The sequence below is a fragment of the Chiloscyllium plagiosum genome, unplaced genomic scaffold (genome assembly GCF_037043375.1).
Source record: "Chiloscyllium plagiosum isolate Xiang-an unplaced genomic scaffold, Cpla_swu_hap1 HiC_scaffold_19, whole genome shotgun sequence".
In the NCBI taxonomy this organism is placed as follows: Eukaryota; Metazoa; Chordata; class Chondrichthyes; order Orectolobiformes; family Hemiscylliidae; genus Chiloscyllium; species Chiloscyllium plagiosum.
In genome coordinates this window covers 7,205,764-7,227,068 of record NW_028270157.1, presented here as the reverse complement: position 1 = coordinate 7,227,068, position 21,305 = coordinate 7,205,764, and the positions used below count along the sequence as shown (strand labels likewise).

The window sequence follows — 21,305 nt, the reverse complement described above, 5'->3', positions numbered from 1 at the left end:
TCTCCCTGCTACAGGAAAGATATTGTGAAATTTGATAGGGCTCAGAAAATATTTCCAAGGATATTGCTAGAGTTGGAGGGTTTGGGCTATAAAGGGAGACTGAATAAGCTGGGGCTATGTTTCCTGGAGCATTGGAGACTGAAGGATTACCTTCATGGAAGTTTATAAAATCATGAGGTGCATGGATAAGTTGAAAAGCCAGGATAGAGAGTCCAAAAATAGAGGGTATAGGTGAAGGGCGAGAATTTAAAAGGGACCTGAGGGGCAACATTTTCACGCAGAGGGTGGTGCGTGTATGCAATGAGCTGCCAGAGGAATGGTAGAAGCTGGTACAATTACAACATTTAAAAGGCATCTGGATGGGTACGTGAATAGGAAGGGTTTAGAGGGATATGGACCAAATGCTGGCAAAAGGGACTTGATTAGTTTAGTTACCACGGACATGTTGGTCCGAAGGGTCTGTTTCCGTGCTGTACAACTCTATGACTCCTTCAGGTCCATCCCCACTGGAATAATGACCGCTTGGCCGCTGGAAACAAGTGGGACTCCTGCACAGTTGGTGGGGTGTTGTACAGATCTCACATCAACCACTTCCCAGAGGCCCTGCTCACTGATCCATGTAGCTGGATGCCAGCACATTTCTCTTTTTTGGTTCTTCATGTAAAGTGATCTGTTTTGAACATGGGTGTGTTCAGTTACACCCTCCCTCTGAGGCACTGGCCAATGGCAAACTGGGAGGAGGAGGAGAAGGGAGCGATGAAATGCAGACCCTTCTGTCTCTACCTAGACCAGACACAGCTAAATTAATAGTGGGAAGGGAGAAAACACTGAGCCCAAAAATGACTGGAAAGGTACCATAATTAAGTGCATCAGCTAGCATTAACTCCCAAATCACCAAGCTACAGTATTCAGAACATTAAGAACTGACTACCTTGCCACTTTTCAAATCTTACCCTAACCTACTGCTCTGTCTGAGAGGATCAGCAGCAACTCAGTAAATACATTTTTTCAGTTTAGCTCACTTAAATAAGATGATGTTAAGTGCCCAGACAGTGTAAAAACCTGCTTATTTTCTGCCTTGATGGCATTCATCTAATACTGAAATATGCCTGCCTTGACATCTAATGGTGCTGCAATCTTTTGTTCTGAAAGATCAGACAATATATGAGAAGAACAACACAGTGTGGTATTATTTTTGTAACTTGGACAGACACTGGACAATAACGTCAATAAAAAAAAAACACCCCCGAGATAAAAGGAGAAAGAATGAAGAGTGTAACTACCACACACAAGGAGGAGGATCCGTTATAGTGGCAGGAAGACAAGTGAGCTAATGTTTTATTGAAGCTCTGCAGCTCAATGTGAGAAACATGTTCCAGCTGCTGGGGCTTTGGGTGGATCCTCCCTTTAAGATAAGGCCTTACTGAGTATTTTCACCCATTCTCAGTAGTTAAGACTTTGGCTCAAAAGACATCCATCGTCTTTCCAGATGAGAGGATGACTAGTGATGACAATGTAATTTATTTTTAAAATAGAATTTGATCGGCAAGGCCCTCTTCATCATAATATTTTCATTAAGGAAAGCAGGTGTCACAATTATTGCTTGTCATTTTAAAAATAAATTCAGAATAATTATTTTGTTAGCATTCTGGACACAAATGATTCAGTCACAGCCCCACAACACAAAATTGCTGGTGAGAGATTTTCAGGTGATTGTGCAAGTGACATTTCCTTACTCAGATTTCATTCTTTTTCCCATTCCTGTGATATTCTAAGTCTTCTACATTGAACCAGATTTCATTTTAAACAAAATCACATTGGCAGAATTTCAGCAAGTGTTTTAAATTCTCTCAAAAGAAGATCTTGTCTTGGGAATAAGATACCTATAACTTTGTATCACTCTGTGTGCACGTTATTAAATTAAGCTGCTGTTACATTGTTGATGACCTAAAGACTTCTGGCAAAATGGTACATTCCACAGTAAATTGGTGAAGTGGTCATGTCCTACATACAATTTAGAAGATGAATGATTCTTACATAATAATTTGCATGCATTTTGTTGATTTTCATTTCTAACAGGTTCAGCCCATTACCATTTCACAATTTCCTCGGTACGTTACCAGGTGCTGAAGCACAACAGTTGCTAAGCAAATCAAGACTGCACTTTAAAGTGTCCCCTGTGGCATAGTTATACACGTCTTTAACATATTTAAAATTCTTTCAGTCTAATATTAAATTAAACTTCATTAACACATCAGAGCTCTGTGCTGGTTTCCATTTCCTTTTGAAACAGGCCTATAAGGTTTTCTAAATAAGTTCATTTCCAATATTTTCGATGTTTATTTCAGATTTCCAGCATCCACAGCAAAACATTAATGTCATTGTCCCATAGGGGTGCTCTTTCATTATGAACAGAGATGGCGGGTGGTGGTTTAACCCAAGAGTCACTATATCTCAAGGGGAGAGGCTGAGATGAAGATTCCTTCATGGTAACCCTCAGACAGTGCGGGAATTAACCCACACTGTTGATGTCACTTTGTTTAGATTTTGTCAATGTTGGAAGGCTCATTTTGTGAAATGCCAGATTAATGAATTTTCATACTTTAGGAAAGGATCTGGTAAATATTTTTTAGATGCGCAAGAACAGGTGCATGTTAGAATTTTGATAACTGAACGTGGTGTAACTGGAAACATCTGGTGTATGCAAAATATCAAACATTTGAATCTGTTGCTCAAGAATCACAAGTCATGGAAATTTAGTCAAAAGGTTTAATTAACATTGTCAAACTGCCAATTATATGATTCTGATCTATCTTGCAATATTATTTTTAAATAGAAGTGGGTTGTTATAAAATTAAGGGGGAGGGGTGGAATTACTGAAAGACTCAGACCTCTGATGAAGTGCAAACAGACTGCACAAACAATGACTTCATCAGTTGTTGATATTCCTTCACATATTCTGGAGATAACAATGCGTGAATTTTTGAGTTACAGAGGATGTATATTGTACACTCCTGCGGAATTACTCATCAATGTCACAAAGCAGAATAAATGCTGCAGTTGGATGAGAAACTCTGAGAAACGGAACTAGACCATTGTGGGTTTATTTGCACATTTGGGATGGACCAGTTACGGTTTCGTCATGTCCCGCCCATTTAATCAAGGACAAATTACAACGGAAAAAAATGTACTTCTGTTGCTGCTCAACCGATATCCCTCTGCACTGCACCATATTGTAACTGAAATAAAAGCAAAATCCTGCAGATGCTGGAAATCTGAAGTAAAATCAGAAAACGCTGGAGAAGCTCAGGAGTCTGGAGATAATAACAGGGTTGACATTTTGAGTCTGATATAATTCTTCTTCAGAAATGAAAGGAGCTGGAAAATGTGGTTTTTATGTTGTTGACAAAGGGGGAGAAGAAGTGTGTGGAATAGATGGCAAGGTGCCTAAAGAAAAGGCAAAGGGAATGCTAATATGGAGTAATAGAGATGTAAAATAGGTGTAATTTTTTTTAATTTGGAAAATAAACTATTTACAAGAATGTTAAAAACCAGTTAATATCATGTTGAACTGCTGCAATAATAAATATACTTTAAATCTTTTTACGTTCCCTCCTCTATTTAGCCAACTAAAGGTAGTGAGTCATCGTGATGTATAGCTACAGTGCCAGGAGTACAGTGATGATGCCTCACTGTTTGTCACATGTCAGCTTACAGTGTAACTTTCAATGGGTTAGTTTATAATGGGATCACAATAACTGAATTAATTCTTGTACCAAGTTCAATCCTATGTTTGGTTCCTGTCGACAGAAATTGGTCCTCAGGTCAAGCCACTGCCATTCATCTCTCTCTGATGAAAAAGCAGTCCCTTGGTCCGGTGGGACCATGATGAATTTACTTTTACAGAACAGCACATCCTGTTGGAATGACTGGATAGCAAATTAGGAGAGAAATCACTTACTGCTCCACTTCATGATCAGATGCCCTCTCTCCCCACTCAATTAAGACTGGTTGACTTAGCCAGGCCAGCAACTGAACCTGTAGCGTGTCAACAAATAATTTTCAAATATTTTCATGAAATATTATATTTTCTTATTTCTGAAATTCAGTAGCTTATCTTGGATGCCGAATTTGCAATAATGAAATGGTGTCAATTAATTGTGCTCACAGCCCAGTGGCTCAATGGTTAGCCCTGCTGCTTCACAGCATCAGGGATTTAGGTTCGATTCCAGCCTTGGGCGACTGTCTGTGTGAAGTTTACACATTCTCCCCGTGTCTGCGTCCTGTGCAGGTTAGGTAAATTGGTCATGCCAAATTGCCCATAGTGTTCGGGAAATGTGTAGGTTAGGTGCATTAGTCAGGGGTGCATATAGGATAGTAGGGGAATGGATCTGGGTGGATTACTCTTTGAAGGGTCAGTGTGGACTTGTTGGGCCGAAGGGCCTGGGTCCACACTGTAGGAATTCTATGATCACAGCAGTTTATTATCATAAAGTTAATAAACATATTTGAAATACTGTTTATGTTTGGGTTGAAGATTTCACCAAATAAATAATGACAGAGAAATCTTCCCTCTCACCTGGTGGTCAGGCTGATCCTGATCCAGGATATTTTCCTGGGGTGAACAAATGGTCGAGGGTGGGAGAAAGTGAGGTCTGCGGACGCTGGAGATCAGAGTCAAGAGTGTGACACTGGAAAAGCACAGCAGGTCAGGCAGCATCCGAGCAGCAGGTGAGTCAAAGGTAGAGGGTGATTAAGTCTGCTACTCTGTCTTCAATTATTTTACTCAAATTCTTCAGAATGCGGAATTGTTGCTGGGAACAATAGTTTTGTTTCTGGGTACAACATCTGAAATTAGCAATCAGAAATCATATCTCATGGAAACCGATAAAATGTTCATGGATCTAGGCAGGGTAAATACAAGATGTCCCAATGACCAGGGAGTCTATATTAGAAGCCACAGTCTCAGGATATGGGGAGGCCATTTAGGACTGAAATGAGGAGAAATTTCTTCACCTGGAGAGTGATGGAGCTGTGGAATTCTCTGCCCCAGAAAGTGGTTAAGGCCAAAACCTTGGATGTTTTCAAGAAGGAATTAGATACAGTTCTCAGGGCTAAAGGGATCTAGGAATATGAGGAGAGAGCAAGAACAGGATACTGAGTTGAATGATCAGCAATGATTGTTTTGAACTCAGAGGGGATTCTCAGTAAGCACAGTGCTTGCTGTTGTTTGGCAACTGCTTTGTGCACCAGAATATATGGATTTATCTTGTAATCTACTGTACAACCAAGGACACCATTCCCCAGATACTTTCACCTTATGATTTATATGCATGTTGTACCATCTTACCCCAGACATTGGACCAAATAAGTAAGTTGCCTCTTTTCTATATGGACCCTGTTAATGGTATCGGAATGGTTACATGGATTAATCAATTACATCAAAACGTTATTAAAAACATAATTATGCATTATTTATTAAAGAGTACTGTTCGTATTCTGCTGATTCATGTAGATTCTTGTCTTACATAGATTCTATAAAACACCCTTACAATCGTCTATGGTTAAGTTTAAGATTAATATTGTTCTAAGTCTGTAAAGGATTCCCAAGAGTGAAAAAGAAGTATCTTTTTCTTTGCAGGTGATATTCATAAGTAGCCATCGAAGAGTCTTTAAATACTGCAGAAGTTTTAAAAAAATAAGTTTTAAACTGCTGCTCTGGGAGGGAAATACGCCATTTCTTTAGCATTGTACAGTTTTTAACGATTCACATTTGTGCTTATCTTCTCAAGTCCATGGGTGTTGGAAGCCTGCCAAGGCTAGGAGATGACATTAGTACCTATCCTTCGAGAAGTAGAAGTGGGAAGTAGAAAATTACGTACAGGATGTTCACATCATCCTTTTTACCCAGATCCAGTAGCATCCATCTACAGTTAGTCCCTGCAATAGATGCAGAGTGGAACTTCTTTGGGTTGAAAAATAAAAGAAGTTAAGTTACAATCTGCGCTGATATTACATCCTGTAATAAAATGAAAACAGATCTGCTTGCTATTATGCAGGGTTACACTGGTTTCTTTCTGAGGTTTTCCATTTATCAGTTAAGGACTGATGTTGGGGAGCTCCTCATATTTACCAGGAGCACATACTGAAACACAATTTTAAAAAGAAGCAATCAAAACCAGAATGATTAAGATACCTGCACATTATTTTAAAATGTACAGTTTTGTTAAATGTACCAGTGCTACTCTTCATGTAAATCTTCAATAAAACACTGGAGTCGAATATAAGGGCTTGATCAGTCATCTTCACTTTACTAGCAGACTCTGAGCTTACTTACCAACTCAGTTGGCAGATGCTCTTGCTCTCCTGGTATTGTTCCATAGTTGGGGATGTAGGATTGTTCAAAAAGCTCCTCATCTCCTAATGAATAAAACACAGGCAACATATTAATGAAGTACTCAATTCTACTGATAGTTAGTCTACCTTACCATGCTGGGAATCAACAAAATTTCATAATTATTCAACGTATGCAGTCACTTAGGGATAAGAAGTATTTGAAACTACAAGCTCATGTATAATCGATACAAATAATGGTGTGAACAATGTTCAGTAAGCTTCAAACTGTCCGGAAGGAGAGATCACGTCCAGAGTGAAACAAGCCTGAGGGAGTATACAGTTCAGGGAATTTGGTGCACAAGGGAAGAGGTGCTTTTTGCTTACATTTTTTGGCTCAAAGTTTTTTTTAAAGCCCAGAATCAGGGACCTAGCCCAAAAGAATGACATTGCAGGTAAATCACAAGGTCATTGGTTGCTTATTGCTATTGATTTGACCATTTTCATAGGTTACTTTCAGATTGAAGATAAGTAGGGGAACTTTACTGGCTTCAAACTAATAGACCAATCCAAAATTTTCAAAAATCAAATCAACAATCAAGTAATTAAAGTAGAGGTGCCAGTGCAGGTGATGTGCTGTAATTGCATGATGTGGAAGCTGGTGGACCCCATTGTAGTTCAGAGTGACCATATCTGGAGCAAGTGTTGGTTGCTTCAGGAACTCAAGCTCAGAGTTGATAAGCTGCAGTCTGAGTTTTGAACACTACGACACATCAGGGAGCGAACTATGAGTTACCTGGATGGTGTGTTTCAGGAGGCAGTCACACCCCTTAGATTAGCTACCCCAAATTTGGTCAGTACTCAACGATAGGAGAATGCGACTATGAATGACATATATAGGAGGATCCAGGAGGTAGTACTGAAGGAGCCTCACCCCTTGAGCTTGTCTAACAGGCTTGAGATTCTTGCTCCCCGTGTGGATGAGAGTGGGGGCTGTAGGGAGGATGAGCAAACTGACCATCACACCATGGTACAGTGAGCCATGCAAAAGGGGGGAGTAAAGAGAAATGTAGTTATAATCAGGAATGCTACTGTCACGGCAATGCACAATGTTCACTGTGGCCAGGATTGAGCTTCCCAGAAGACTGTGTTGCCTGCCTGGTGCCTGGGTTCAGAGCAACTAGTGGTGTTCGCAGGGATCAGATATCAGTTGTTTGTAATATACATAAATGACCTGGAAGAAAATGTATATGGTCTGATTAGGAAGTTTGTGGATAAAACCAGAATTGGTAGAGTTGCAGATGGTGAGGAGGGCTGTCAAAGGATAAAGCAGGATATAGACAGAGAAATGGCAGTTGAAGTTTCATCCAGACAAATGTGAGGTGATACATTTTGAAAGATCAAATTAAAATGCGAATTACACAATAAATGGCTGAACCCTTAAGAACACTGACATACAGAGGGATCTGGGTGTACAGGGCCACAGATTGCTGACAGAGGTAACAGAGGTGGATAAGGTGGTCAAGAAGGCATTCAGCATGCTTGTCTTCTTTAGCCAGGACATTGAATATAAAAGTTGGCAAATTATGTCATAGTTGTACAAAACTTTATTTCAGCCACATTTGGAACATTGTTCTGGTTGCCACTCTGGCAGAAGGATGTGGATGTTTTGGAGAGGTTACAGAGAAGGTTTGCCAGGATGTTGTCTGGTCTGGAGGGTTTTAGTGATGAGGAGAGGTTGAATAAACTCAGACAGTTTTCACTGGAAAGACGGAGGCTGAGGGGTGACCTGATAGTGGTCTACAAAATTATGAAAGGCAAAGTTAGGATGGATAGCCAGAGGCTTTTTCCCAGGGTGGGAAGGTCAACTACAAGAGGGCACAGGTTCAAGGTTGGAGAGGGAACTTTTTTCACACAGAAGATGGTGGATGTCTGGAACACACTGCCAGTGGAGGTTTGGGAAACAGGCATGTTAGCAACGTTTAATACATATCTTAATAGACACATGTACAGGAGGTGAACAGAGTGAAAGAAACTGCACATGGACAATAAGTAACAAGTCTAAATATGGATTAGTAATTGGCTCATGCTTGGTGGGCGGAAGGGCCTGTTCCTGTGCTGTATTGTATTGTATTGTATTAACATGCAGTTTGGGAAGGCAGTTAGGAAGGCAAATTCAATGTTACCACTAATTTTGAGAGGTCTAGAATACAAAGATAGGGATGTACTGCTAAGGCTGTACAAGTCTCTGGTCAGACCACATTTGGAATATTGAGGACAGTTTTGGGCTCTGTATCAAAGGAAGGATGTGCTGGTATTTGAAGGGAGTCCAAAGGAGGGGTACAAGTATGATCCCAAGGATGAAGGGCTCGTCATATGAAGAAAGTTGAGGACTTTGGTTTATTGGAGTTTAGAAGGATGAGGGGGGATCTGATTGAAATGTACAGAATACTGATTGGCCTGGATATCGTGGATATGGAGAGGATATTTCCACTAACAGGAGAAACTAGGCCCTAATGGCACACCCACAGATTGAAGGGACAACCCTTTAGAGCTGAGATATGGATGAATGCCATCAGCCAGAGTGTGGCTAATCTGTGGAATTCATTACAGCAGAACGTTGTGGAGGCCAAGTCATTGACTATATTTAAGAAGGAGATATATAGGTTCATGATCAGTAAGGGGATCAAGGGTTATGGGGAGAAGGCAGGAGAATGGGGTTGAAAAACATATCAACGAGGCAAAAGTGAGGACTGCAGATGCTGGAGATTAGAGTCAAGAGTGTGGTGCTGGAAAAGCACAGCAGGTCAGACAGCATCCGAGGCGCAGGAAAGTCAATGAAGGACTTTTGCCTGAAACCTGCTGCCTGACCTGCTGTGCTTTTCCAGCACCACACTCACGACTTGAAAAATATATCAGCCACAATTGAATGGTGGAGCAGATTTGTTGGGCTGAATGGCCTGAATTCTTCTCCTATATCTAATACTCTTATGAAAAGACCAACCATTATCCCTCAACTCCATTTCAACACACTGCTGTTTAGTTACACGGTCTTTGCAAAAACAGAAATTTTGAGGAGGTTTTAAATGGTCATTTTAAAGTATATAACCAATAAAAGGAATACCAAAACTGAACTGTGACAAAAATGGTTATGGCGATGGTTAATTAATGAGTAACACGAAAGCAAATTACTATCCGTGCTTTGTTTACAAGTCTAAAAGATCAGAACATACAGTAGGTTTGGAAGCATTTGTAGAGAGGGAAAAAGAGCCATTACTTCTGATCGATGATCTTTCAGGGGAACTGTTCTCATGAAGAATTAATCAGATTCTGCTTTATCGATGTGGTTTCAAGTGCCTGACAAATTTTACTGAATTTTACAATGAATGGCAACAAAGCTTGACAAGGTGGAGCCAGTGAGTATAGACATTCAAAAAAACACTCGATAAAATGCCACATCATAAACCCATTAGCGATACTGAATCCCACAGGATTAAAGGGAAGTGGCTAACAGATAGAGAGGCCAGTAATGGAAAAGTACTTTACAGATTGGAGGGAAGCATTCTGTGGTGAAACTTCAGGAGCAAGAGGTGGGGGGCGAGAGTAGTTAGGGGGAGGTGATATCATAGTGGTATTATCGCTGGACTGTTCATCCTGAGACCCAGGGAATGTTCTGGGGAACAAAAACAGAAATTGCTGGAAAAGCTCAGCAGGTCTGGCAGCACCAGTGGAAAGAAATCAAAGTTAACGTTTCAGGTCCGGTGACCCTTCCTCAAAATTGGTGGTAGCTAGGAAAATATTGATTTTTATGCTGAAGACAAAGGGGGAGGGGGAGAAGTAAATGATAGGTGGGGATAGAGCCCAAAGAGAGAGAAGAACAGTTGGACAGACAGTGGAGTGGGTAATGATCTGGCTGGGAGGGTGAATAGCTGTTAATGGGGATTGTTTGTGGCCAACAAATGGGTGGTGTGTAACAGCAAACCATGTGATAAGGCCTGGTGTATGGGGGTTGGGGAAAGGACATGGGAGAGCTCAAGCCCTGAAGTTATTGAAGTCCATATTGAGTCTGGAGGGCTGCAGGGTCCCCAGCTGGAAAACGAGGTGCTGTTTCTCCAGTTGGCACTGGGCTTTGCTGGAGCACTGCAGGAAACCTGAGACAGAGATGTTGGCCAGGGAACAGAGTGGGGTGTTAAAGTGGCAGGAAACTGGAAGCTCAGTCTTTTTTGCTGACAGAACGTAGATGTTCTATGAAGCGGTCCCCCAGTCTATGCTTTATTTCCCCAATGTTCAGGAGACCACATTGTGAGCGGCAAATGTAGTAGAGTAGATTGTGAGAAGTGCAGGTCAAGTGCTGCTTCAGCTGGAATGTGTGTTTGGCCCCAGAGATACTGAGGAGGGAGGAAGTAACTGTACAAGTGTTACACCATCTGCAGATGCAGGGTATGCCGTGAGGCTGTGGGGAGGGGGTGGGGGGAGTTTGGGAAGAAGGAAGAGTGGACCAGATGTCTCCGAGGGAACTGTCCCTGTGGAAGGTTGACAAGGGAGGGGAGGGGAATATGTGTCTGGTGGTGGCATCTCACTGCAAGTGGCAGAAATGGCGGCTAATGATCCTCTGGATGTGGATGCTGGTGGCCTGCACTGGTTCTATTACCGAGTGCCAATCTCCTGCCTTTTCCTCATATCCCAGCACACTGTTCATATCCAAATAATCATCCAATGCCCCTCTTGAATCTGCTTCCACCACATTTCCAGGCAGTATTTTCCACACCCTAACTACTTGCCATGTGATAAAAGTTTTCCCTCAAACCACCCTTACTTTGTCTGCATACTGTTCCAAATCTGTGCCCTCTCATTCTTTTCCTTTATGAGCATGAACAACTCACTATTTACTCTATCCAGACTGCTCATGATTTTGAAAATCTATATTAAATTTCCTCCAAGCCTTCTTCTCTCCAATGAGAACAGCCCACACTTCTTCTATCTATCCTCGTAACTGATATTTCTCATTCTGAAACCATTCTTGTAAATCGCTTCTGCATTCTCTCCAACGCATTCACATCTTTTCTATAACGTAAAATTGTAAGAGAAGTTTGTGAGGAACTATAGGAACACTGGCAGTTCTGAAGTTAGCCTATTGGAGGCAGACATATTTCTGACAACAATTCAGTGGTTCTTAATGTAACAGGAATGCATGTCCAGTATTGGACTCATGTGTGAGTCTCCTATATTAATGGTTTGAGGGCTTTTGCAGGTGACAAGACAAATCCCTATAAACCAAATTCCAGAATATCAAAAGAACAAACCAAACTTGCGCAAATTATGGTTAAATCTTTGTTAATGTGGTTTAAAAATTATAGCGTTTAGTTACATTGGTCGAAGTAATTCCTACTCTAGGGTAAGCTAGCTATTACTGTATGTTCACCAGGATTCATATGTACAGATGTGGACTGGAGGCAGCAGGAATTTTGTTTAAGCACTGCAATCTACAACTAACAAGAAAAAGTCTTTTTCCCCACAACAATATTACACAATTCTATTTTAAATTTGCGTCACGATGACCAGTAAGCATCACTGTAAATGGCCCCATATTTTTCAAAACAGATTTACTGTGGCAAATTATAAAATGTGAAGTTGACACTTTGGGATTACCCTGTAGAGGGAGTGTCTATGTTTCTTATGGTGAAATAAAAACAATGGTAATCTGATACAAAAATACTGGAAATGCTCATAGAAAGAGTGTGTCATAGAGATCGACAACATGGAAAAAGGTCATTCTGCCCATTGCATTCATGCTGGTTAAAAACAATCAAACCTTCTAAACCTATTTACCGGCACTTGGTCCATAGCCTTGTGTGGGCCTTGGTATTGCAAATGTATATCTAAATACTAATTCAATGTGCTGAGGGTTTCTGCCTGTCCCACCCTTACTGACAGAGAGCTCCACATTCCCACCACACCTCTGGATGAAGAAGTTTTTCCCCACATCCCCTTAAGAGAAAAGAAGGTTGATAAGTGACCTAATTGAGACATATAAGATAATCAGAGGGTTCGACAGGGTGGACAGTGAGAGCCTTTTTCCTTGGATGGTGATGGCTAGCACAAGGGGTCATAGCTTTAAATTGAGGGGTGATAGATATAGGACAGATGTCAGAGGTAGTTTCTTTACTCAGAGAATAGCAGGGGTGTGGAACACACTGCCTGCAACAGTTGTAGACTTGTCAACTTTAAGTTTAGATTAGAGTGGTGCTGGAAAAGCACAGCAGGTCAGGCAGCATCCGAGGAGCAGGAAAATTAACATTTCAGACAAAAGCCCTTCATCAGGAATGGAGGCAGGGAGCCTCAGGGTGGAGAGTTAAATGGGGGGCTGGGGCTGGGGAGAAGGTAGCAAAGAGTACAATAGGTGAATGGGGTGGGGTTGGAGGTGATAGGTCAGAGAGGATGGTGGAGTAGATAGGAGGGAAGGAAGATTGGCAGGTAGGACAGGTCATGAGGATAGTGCTGAGCTGGAAGGTTGGAACTGGGGTAAGGTGGGGGAGGGGAAATGAGGAGACTTTAAAGGCCATTTAAATGGTCATTGGATGGACATATGGATGAGAATGGAAGGTTAGTGTAGGTTAAATGAGCTTCAGATTGGTTTCACAGGTTGGCGCAACATCGAGGGCCGAAGGGCCTGTACTGTGCTGTAATGTTCTATGTTTTATGTTCTAACCCTCCTGCCTCTTGCTTTGGTCACTGATCCCTTCTTTCTGGCTATCGTATCTATGTCCCTCATAATTTTAAACAACACAATCATGTTTCCCCCAAGATGCCATAGCTCTAAGGAAAACAGCCGCAATCTGTCCAACCTCTCCATCACTGAAACACTCCAGCTCAGGCAACATCCTGGTAACTCTCCTCCGCACTCTCTCCAGTCCTATCACATCCCTCCTACAATGGATTCCAGAACTGCACACAATACTCTTGCTGTGGCGTAACCAAGAGTGATTGCAAGACAACAAATTAATACTTGAAATGCAAGCCTCGGAACTGAAACAATAAATCAATTCAAATGTCACTGAGACAGTCAGCATTCAAACACATGAAAGGTGTGAATTTGCAGTAAACAAACCAGAAAAAGTAGAAACTGTTACCTTCAACCATAAGTGAACTTCTAATAGCACTGCAAATCTTAAAAAGCACCATGCCTATTAACAAACAACTTTTTAATCTCTTCTTTCTTTGACTCTGTTTCTTAGGCATGATTTTTAAAAATTAAACATATTAACTCTCTCTTGCTACTTTAGACTCTGGAGGGAGGGATGTCATTTTAATCCCTCATGTTCTTGGAGGTTGGGCAAGATGTAAAAGTGTTAAAAATCAGAAGAACAAATGCAAGCTTCCCACAGCTGCTTGGGGCGGCACAGTGGCTCAGTGGTTAGCACTGCTGCCTCACAGCGCCAGGGACACGGGTTCGATTCCAGCCTCAGACGACTGTCTGTGAGGAGTTTGCATGTTCTTCCCGTGTCTGCGTGGGTTTCCTCCAGGTGCTCCAGTTTCCTCCCACAGTCCAAAGATGTGCAGATTAGGGTGATTTGCCCATAATGTTCAGGGATATGTAGGTTAAGTGCAGTAGTCAGGGATAAACATAGGGGAAGGGGAATGGGTCTGGGTGGGTTACTCTTCAGAGGGTCGGTATGGACTTGTTGGGCCGAAGGGCCTGTTTCCACACTGTAGGGATTCTATAATTCCACATCCATGTTTAACAGAGCTGGTGCAGAGATCAGTACTTAAATCAGCTCTCAGTAGCCCAGTGGGCCGTTCAATTATGGATTCGGAGCTTCACATTTGATTGCTGTTACAGATCTGACCATGGTCAGCCTGGTCTTCCAGACCTCAGGAAATCTGGCGGCTAAAGGGAGGCAATGACAACTCTCGGCAAAGGTAAGGGCCTTTATAGCACTGCTTGTGGGCTTACAAAAATCAGCAGTGCTTCCCTTCCACCCAGTAAACACTTCGGCAACTTCCATGTCAGCTAACTCCATCCTCTCACCGCAAGGAGATGGGAATCAAACATCAGAATCAACTCCATACAGGACCCCTGACTGCTCTTGAGACCTTCTCTGGAGCACTCCCTAACAGACAACGATCCAAACGTGTCTGTTTTATGTAAGAATTTTGTTGATTAAAAAATGGTAGTACAATTGCTTAAAAAAAGGAATGTAACTTTCCAGAGCAATGTAACTTTTTCACGCAGAGGGTGGTACAGATATGGAATGAACTGCCAGAGGAAGTGGAGGAGACTGATACACTTACAACATTTAAGAGGCATCTGGATGGGTAATTGAATAGGAAGGGTTTAGAGAGATATGGGCCAGGTGCTGGCAGGTGGGACTAGATTGGGTTGGGCAGCATGGACGGGTTGGACCGAAGGGTCTGTTTCTGTGCTGTACATCTCTATGACTCTATCACATGCTTTCGTGAAACACCAGCACATTTGACGTCCAAACCATACATCATTATACCGTGTATTGTCATTCCTTCACCATTGTGCATCAAAATGCAGCTCGTTTGAAGAGCTGGCACAGGCACAATGGGCCGAATAGCCTCATTCTGCTCCGTAACAATTCTGAGCTTCTTGGTGAAAATCCTGGAACTCACTTCCAGACCGCACTGTCGGATGGATTACTCACCACAGCCAGCAGAAGGGCAATAAATGTGACAGAGCTAAGCAACATCCACCTCCTAGTGAAAGAATAAAGCAAGTGTACATGGCATTTGGGGGAGGGCTATGTTCTTTAGATTGCCTGTCTTGCTCAGAGCTCCCAGCGACCCTGTAAAGACGGCCACGCAGAAACAGGTTTCTCATTACCCAAACAACACCAAAGCAAAGGCTACAAAACGTCCACAGAGAACAGCAAGCAAATTGCTGCCAACTCCAAATTCTGAGCCAATATCTCATTGTTGCTGTGGGTTTGGCAAAGAAAAATGATTTGGGCGATGCACTGAGGGTCGAAAATACAACTTGAACCTGTCTTTTTCCAGTTCTGTACAGCTAAGGTGGCAAGACAGCTGAAGTTGGCCATTGGAATTTCAGAACTATTTAACACAAGTGGTTGATTATTTCCAGAGCAATGTAACTAACTTTGTTAAGGATAAACTCTTTGGAGGGGGAAGGGAGCTTCAAATATTAATCCTCTGATTTCCAGTTTGTTTGCACAGGACGGTGTTTAACTGCAGGGGTGTTGAGAAAATGGCCCCAAATTTATTTTATTGGGATAATTCCAAGCTCGCTATAGAAAAAATGCAGACCTCGTGGGACTTTCTAATGACAATAATTGAAATCAGATGCACATTCCACCCACATTTGCAAAACACTGGGTTATAGAACAGTACACGGTCCTCAGTTCTTTTTCATTGCATTTTGGTAAGATTTTGCAACAACACTGCAATGTTAAGATATATAAAATTCTTAACTTACAAGGACCACGAATGAGCTTGTGTTTGACAGCCTGATAGGAATTATGGATTTGTGGATAACTGGATTTTTCAAAGATTTTGAATACCTGGATGGTTCACTGTGGGATTGCCACTCCATTCCTACTTTTCTTGCCTGAAGACAGACCTCGGCATTTCTGATAAACAATCCTGACCCCAACTCTTTCAGAAACACGGAGCACGCCCGAAATCCGCCAGTTCCCTTGTAATATGGGAGAACCGGGGGAAAGTCAAACTGCGCTCCCTTTCCCACAGCAATAAATGCTATATTCAGCAATTTACCGTCCAGCTCTACTTTGACAGCTCCTGTGAAAGGTAAGTATGTTGCTAAGTGTGTGGTGAGGGCAGCAGCTGGTTAAGGGGGTAGGGTTCCAGGTGAAGGGGGTAGGGTTCCAGGTGCCCAGTCAGTAAAGTACCAGGTAAATGATGGTGTGCTCAGGTTATGTCAGAGGAGGAAGTTGTCAATTCTGATGACAGGGGAGAGATGATAGGGTGGTCAGGCCAAGCAGAGAGAGAAGGGGGTTCAGATCCAAGATTCAGGTTGGCTGCAAGGCTGTTGGGTCCCAGGCAGTGGAAGTGCATGGAAATTAGTTGGAAAGGGTCAATTGAGAGTTGAAAGGGTCAGGGTAACAGTTACCCAGGGATTAAACAAGGAGCTGACTCACATCTTATTTTGACTAAGGGTCAGTTTTGGTAAGTTTCATGGAGGGTTTCTCTCCACGAGACTGACACTCTCACCATTTCTGCTGACTACAACCATCTCCCACCCAGCGTCATGCTTTACCACTCTTACTGTGGCATGCAACGTCTTCTCTCATCCACTCCAACCCCAACCCCAGCCCTCTGCCTTCCAGCTCATGACTTGTCCTACCTGTCTATCTTCCTTCCCACCTATCCACTCCACCCTCCTCTCCGACCTATCACCTTTATCCCCATCTCCATCCACCTATCACACTCTCAGCTAGCTTTTCCCCAGCCCCAGCCCCAGCCCCACCTCCTTCCCATTTGTCTCTCCACCCAAGAGGCTCCCAGCCTCATTCCTGATGAAGGGCTTTTGCCCGAAACATCGATCCTCCTGCTCCTCAGATGCTGCCTGACCTGCTGCGTTTTTCCAGCACACTCTCGACTCTAATCTCCAGCATCTGCAGTCCTCACTTTCTCCAGGATAGTGCATGGGAGGAGCAAGTAGCAAGCTGAAGTTATCAGGTGCCCACTCTGACATTCCCATTCTCAGGGGAGGTGGCAGGAAGAGACCCTATATTAACGAGGCAAAGTGTTCAGTCAATGAGGCCGTTAGCAAGCAGTAATCCTTTTTAATAGGCATCTTGCTGCTGCCAAGTGAGAATCTCAGTTTAATTCCTGGAATCCTGCTTGAAAATGCAACGAGTTGCTTCCTCACTTTGAGACAGCGCTTGTTTGACTTCTCCCATTTTTCCTGCCACAGCCCACATCATTGAGGGCTCTGTAAGAGGTTTGTTTAAATCCTCTCAATTTTCCAGGATAACTGTCAGCTCCACAGAAGTGACTTTCGCAGCTATTTTCAGAGGGTCCAAACACAGTGGAACCGTCCAAGAGATTTGCCAAACTCCCAGGTATTTCCCACGGAGTTGGCTGTGTTGGATTCTGCACAGTCCTGACACACAACTCCAGATAGATCACAGTTAAAAGATCCCATCGACTTTCTTCTCAGGAAAGGACACACCTCAAGTTAAAAAGCTCTCGGCAAATGGTGAAACATTTTCGGTGTAACTATTAGAGAGAGATTGAGACAATGCTGCATAGATAACTCTAAACCTGACACAGACAGAGAACAAATTAAAGGGTGCATACAGTCGCATACAGACCCTTCGGTCCAACCAGTCCATGCTGACCATAATCCCGAACTAAACCAGTCCCACCTGCCTACTTCAGGCCCATATCCCTCCAAACCTTTCCTACTGATGTACTTATCTAAATGTCTTTTAAACGTTGTAACCGTACCCACATCCAACACTTCCTAAGGACGTTCATTCCACACGTGAGCCACCCTCTGCGTAAAAAAATTGCCCCATATGTTTTTTTTAAAATCTCTCTCCTCTCACCTTAAAAATATGCCCCCTAGTGTTGAAATCTCCCACCCTAGGGTAAATACACCTCCCATTAACACAATCGATGCCCCTCATGATATTATAAATTTCTATAAGGCTACCTCCGAACCTCCTAGGCTTCAATGAAAGAAGTCCCAGCCATCCAGCCTTTTTTTATAACTCAAACCTTCCATACTCAGCAACATCCTGGTAAATCTCTTCTGAACCCTCTCTAGCTTATGAGAAAGAAATATTAAAGAACAGCAGCAAAATAAATAGAAGTAAATGGGTTTTAGGCGTGGGAGGAAGGCCTAGTGGTAAGGCAAAAATGCAGGGGACCCGATTTGCTTGCATGGGTTTGCTTTGAAGAAGGGTCACAGGACTCAAAAGTTAACTGTGCTTTCTCTCTTTACAGATCCTGCCCGACTTGCTGAGTTTCTCCAGCAATTTCTGTTTTTGCTTTGAGTTTGTTTTGCACTAATATGTGAAGAATTCATCTTGATGCTTTTCAGCAAAGTATTTTCAAGCATGTTTGTGATCTCAGTGGACACACGATGGATTTTAAAGGCATAAAACTGGTGCTGTGGTGAGCTGCTAGTGAAACAGGGAGTATAAATAATGCTCATCACATCCACGGAACATCGCAAGTGGGAAAAACATGGAATTGGGAGGCAGTGCAGAAAGGATGACATGTTGGGACAGAAAATGTTACAACTTCCTCATAATACTGGGTGAAAGTAGGATGTATGTTAATCACTAATAAACATGAAGTAGATTGAATCCAGCTCAGATGTGATTGAAGTTAGAACTAAAAGTACTTTTTTGTACTACAGCCAATAGTTTTCCACAATGGATTGTCAGGCTTCAACATAGATGATAGATTATTGCTTTCATATAAACACAAAATTAACAGTTGATTTGTCCGTTCAGGTTTGCTCTTGCATTGGTCTAAAACTAAGCAAGCCCAAGGGAAGATTATCCTTTTGATAAAAGCGTGCAGCAATCTGTCTTTAGCTCACTGAGGTAGATTTTCATCTTGCTATCCAGGCATCATGATGCAGATCCCATTACAGAAACCATTTAATTATCAATATCAATAAGATGGAAGCTTCTAACCATGTGTGGTGCTGAGGGAATTGTTACTCTGTTAAATTAATCTGATAAACTGAGGGAATTTATAAATATATTACAGAAAACGTAAAGTTGTGCTAAATAAACAACTTCCCATTTTTGGTTGTTTGGGTGTTACAGGCAAAGTCTGGCATTTAGAACTGCAGGTTAAAAAAGTATGGCAACTTCTTTGTCGAAGTTGATGTTTTTAGATCTATCTTGATTTTTGAGTTTGATTTGACTTTTCTAAAGAGCCATATCAGACCTAAAACATTCACTCTGTTTCTCTCTCCAAAGATGCTGTCAGATCCTGCTGAGTTTCTCTAGCATTGTCTTTTTATTTCAGATTTCCAGCATCCACAGTATCTTTCTTTTATTATGGGTTGGTATTTGTCAGTTCCAGCAGCCTGTGATCAGACATACTTTTATATTAGTGTAAATTGCAAACCTTAAATTCACTTCCCACACAATTAGATTAATTGATAATTCAAGGACTATACTGTGAATTGTAGAGACGTAGATCTAATGAGTTGATTGACTACTTAATGAAACGTAAGGATTAGCCCTTGCACTGTCAGTTCTGATTGTGTAATTCTGAAAGCTTACGTACTCGGTCCTGACTGTTCACAAGGTAACCTGAATATTTTGAACAGTTCTGGTCCCTTATCTAAGGCAAGATATCCCGGCATTGGAGGCAGTCCAGAGAAGGTTCACAAGGCTGATCCCAGGTGTGGCAGAGTTATTTCAGGAGGATTAGGTTACGCCTGTACACAATGGAGTTTAGAAGAAAGAGAGGTGACATTTTGGAAACATACAAGATTCTTAGGGGAGCAAGTTACAGCAGATGCTGGAATCTGTACTGAAAACAACGAATGCTGGAGTGCAGCACCCATGGAGAGAGAGTAAGCTAACATTTCAACTCTAGATGATCCTTCAGCTCTGATGAAGAGTCATCTAGATTCAAAAAGTTAGCTTGCTCTCTCTCCATGGGTGTTGTCTGACCCGTTGTGATCTCCAAGATTCTGAGGGGACTTGACAGGGTAGATGCATAAAGGCTGTCTCCACTTGTTGGAGAATCTCCGATAAGAGGACACAATCTCAGAATTAGTTGCACATTTGAGACAGAGATTAGTACAAATTTCTTCTCTCATAGTGTAATGAATCAGTGTAATTATTTTTCACAAAGAGCTATAGAGGCTGGGTCATTAAGTATACTCAAAGCAGAGATAGATTGTAAATCAGGAAGGGATCAAGGGTTACAGGGAAAAAAGGCAGAAAAGTGGAGTTGAAGATTATCAGATCCATCATTATTTCATTAAATGGCACAGCAGACTCGGTGGCTGTATGGCCTATATCGGATCTTAGATTTTATTATCTCTTACTTTGTATATTGTTAAATTTCTGAATATCTCTCCTCGAGGTGACCCCATATACAGACCCCGACTACATTCATAAATTGTGTGTCTGCTAATATGAAAGCTGGTGTAGTGCAGTTCCTAATTACTGACAACACTGGGCATTTGCTAACATAATTTTCCAAATGTATTTATCAAATATGAGATGACATAATTGAAGTTACAAAGTCAGTACTGCAAAACTGCCACTGAAGATGATACTGAGCTTGCCTACATATTTTACATTTCCAGTGATATTGCTATCAAATTTCTACATATTATCTCTGTTAATAATACAATAATAACTAGATGCATAGTAACCAATGAAAGAAAAATACTACAAACAGCACCAAGCATAAACACTCCAGCACAATGCACAGTAGCGACAGTATGTCACATTTAAAAGATGCACTGCAGCAACACAGCAAGGGTCTTCAGGCAAGCTCTACCAGCCCAAAGGTTAAGGGTGATGTGGGACATCAGCCCTGGAAAGATTTCCCACTAAGCCACCCGCCATCCCCAAAAAAAAACTCCTTGCAGTGAGCTCACTGCAACTGGGTCAAAGGCCCAGGAACGTCCTTGCAAACAGCACTGTGGGCTTACCCACAACAGATGGTTTCACTGTAATTCACGAGAGCAGCTCAGCTATATTTTCTCAAGATCAATTAGGAATAAGCAACAAATATTTGCTGTGCCAGTGATGTTCATTTCTCATAAATAATTACACAGATTGATAGCAAAGGGCTCTTGTGGAATAGTGATAGTGATTCTACCTCTGAAACAGGAGGCCCAGACCGTAGTCCCACCTGAATCAGAAGTGTGTAATAACAGAAATTATTAGACATGATCCTCAAGTCGATAGCATCCTGGATTTTTATTAATAACAGCACTGTGGGTGTACACTCCCGCTGACTATGTTTTAACACCT

At 42.0% G+C, this 21,305-nt stretch overlaps 1 protein-coding gene across 3 annotated transcripts in view; it reads right to left on the bottom strand.

The window, feature by feature from the left end:
* ano6 (anoctamin 6) overlaps positions 1 to 21,305 on the bottom strand; it is a 146,127-nt gene that overhangs the window by 88,097 nt on the left and 36,725 nt on the right. For 2 of the 3 annotated variants that reach the window (XM_043708688.2, XM_043708689.2), the window contains exons 2-3: positions 6,338 to 6,420; positions 5,351 to 5,398 (exon numbers count right to left, since the gene is read on the bottom strand). In XM_043708688.2, coding sequence (XP_043564623.2) covers positions 5,351 to 5,398; positions 6,338 to 6,420 — 131 coding nt within the window. The remainder of the gene's footprint in view (positions 1 to 5,350; positions 5,399 to 6,337; positions 6,421 to 21,305) is intronic. The other variant, XM_043708690.2, reaches the window with a different exon arrangement.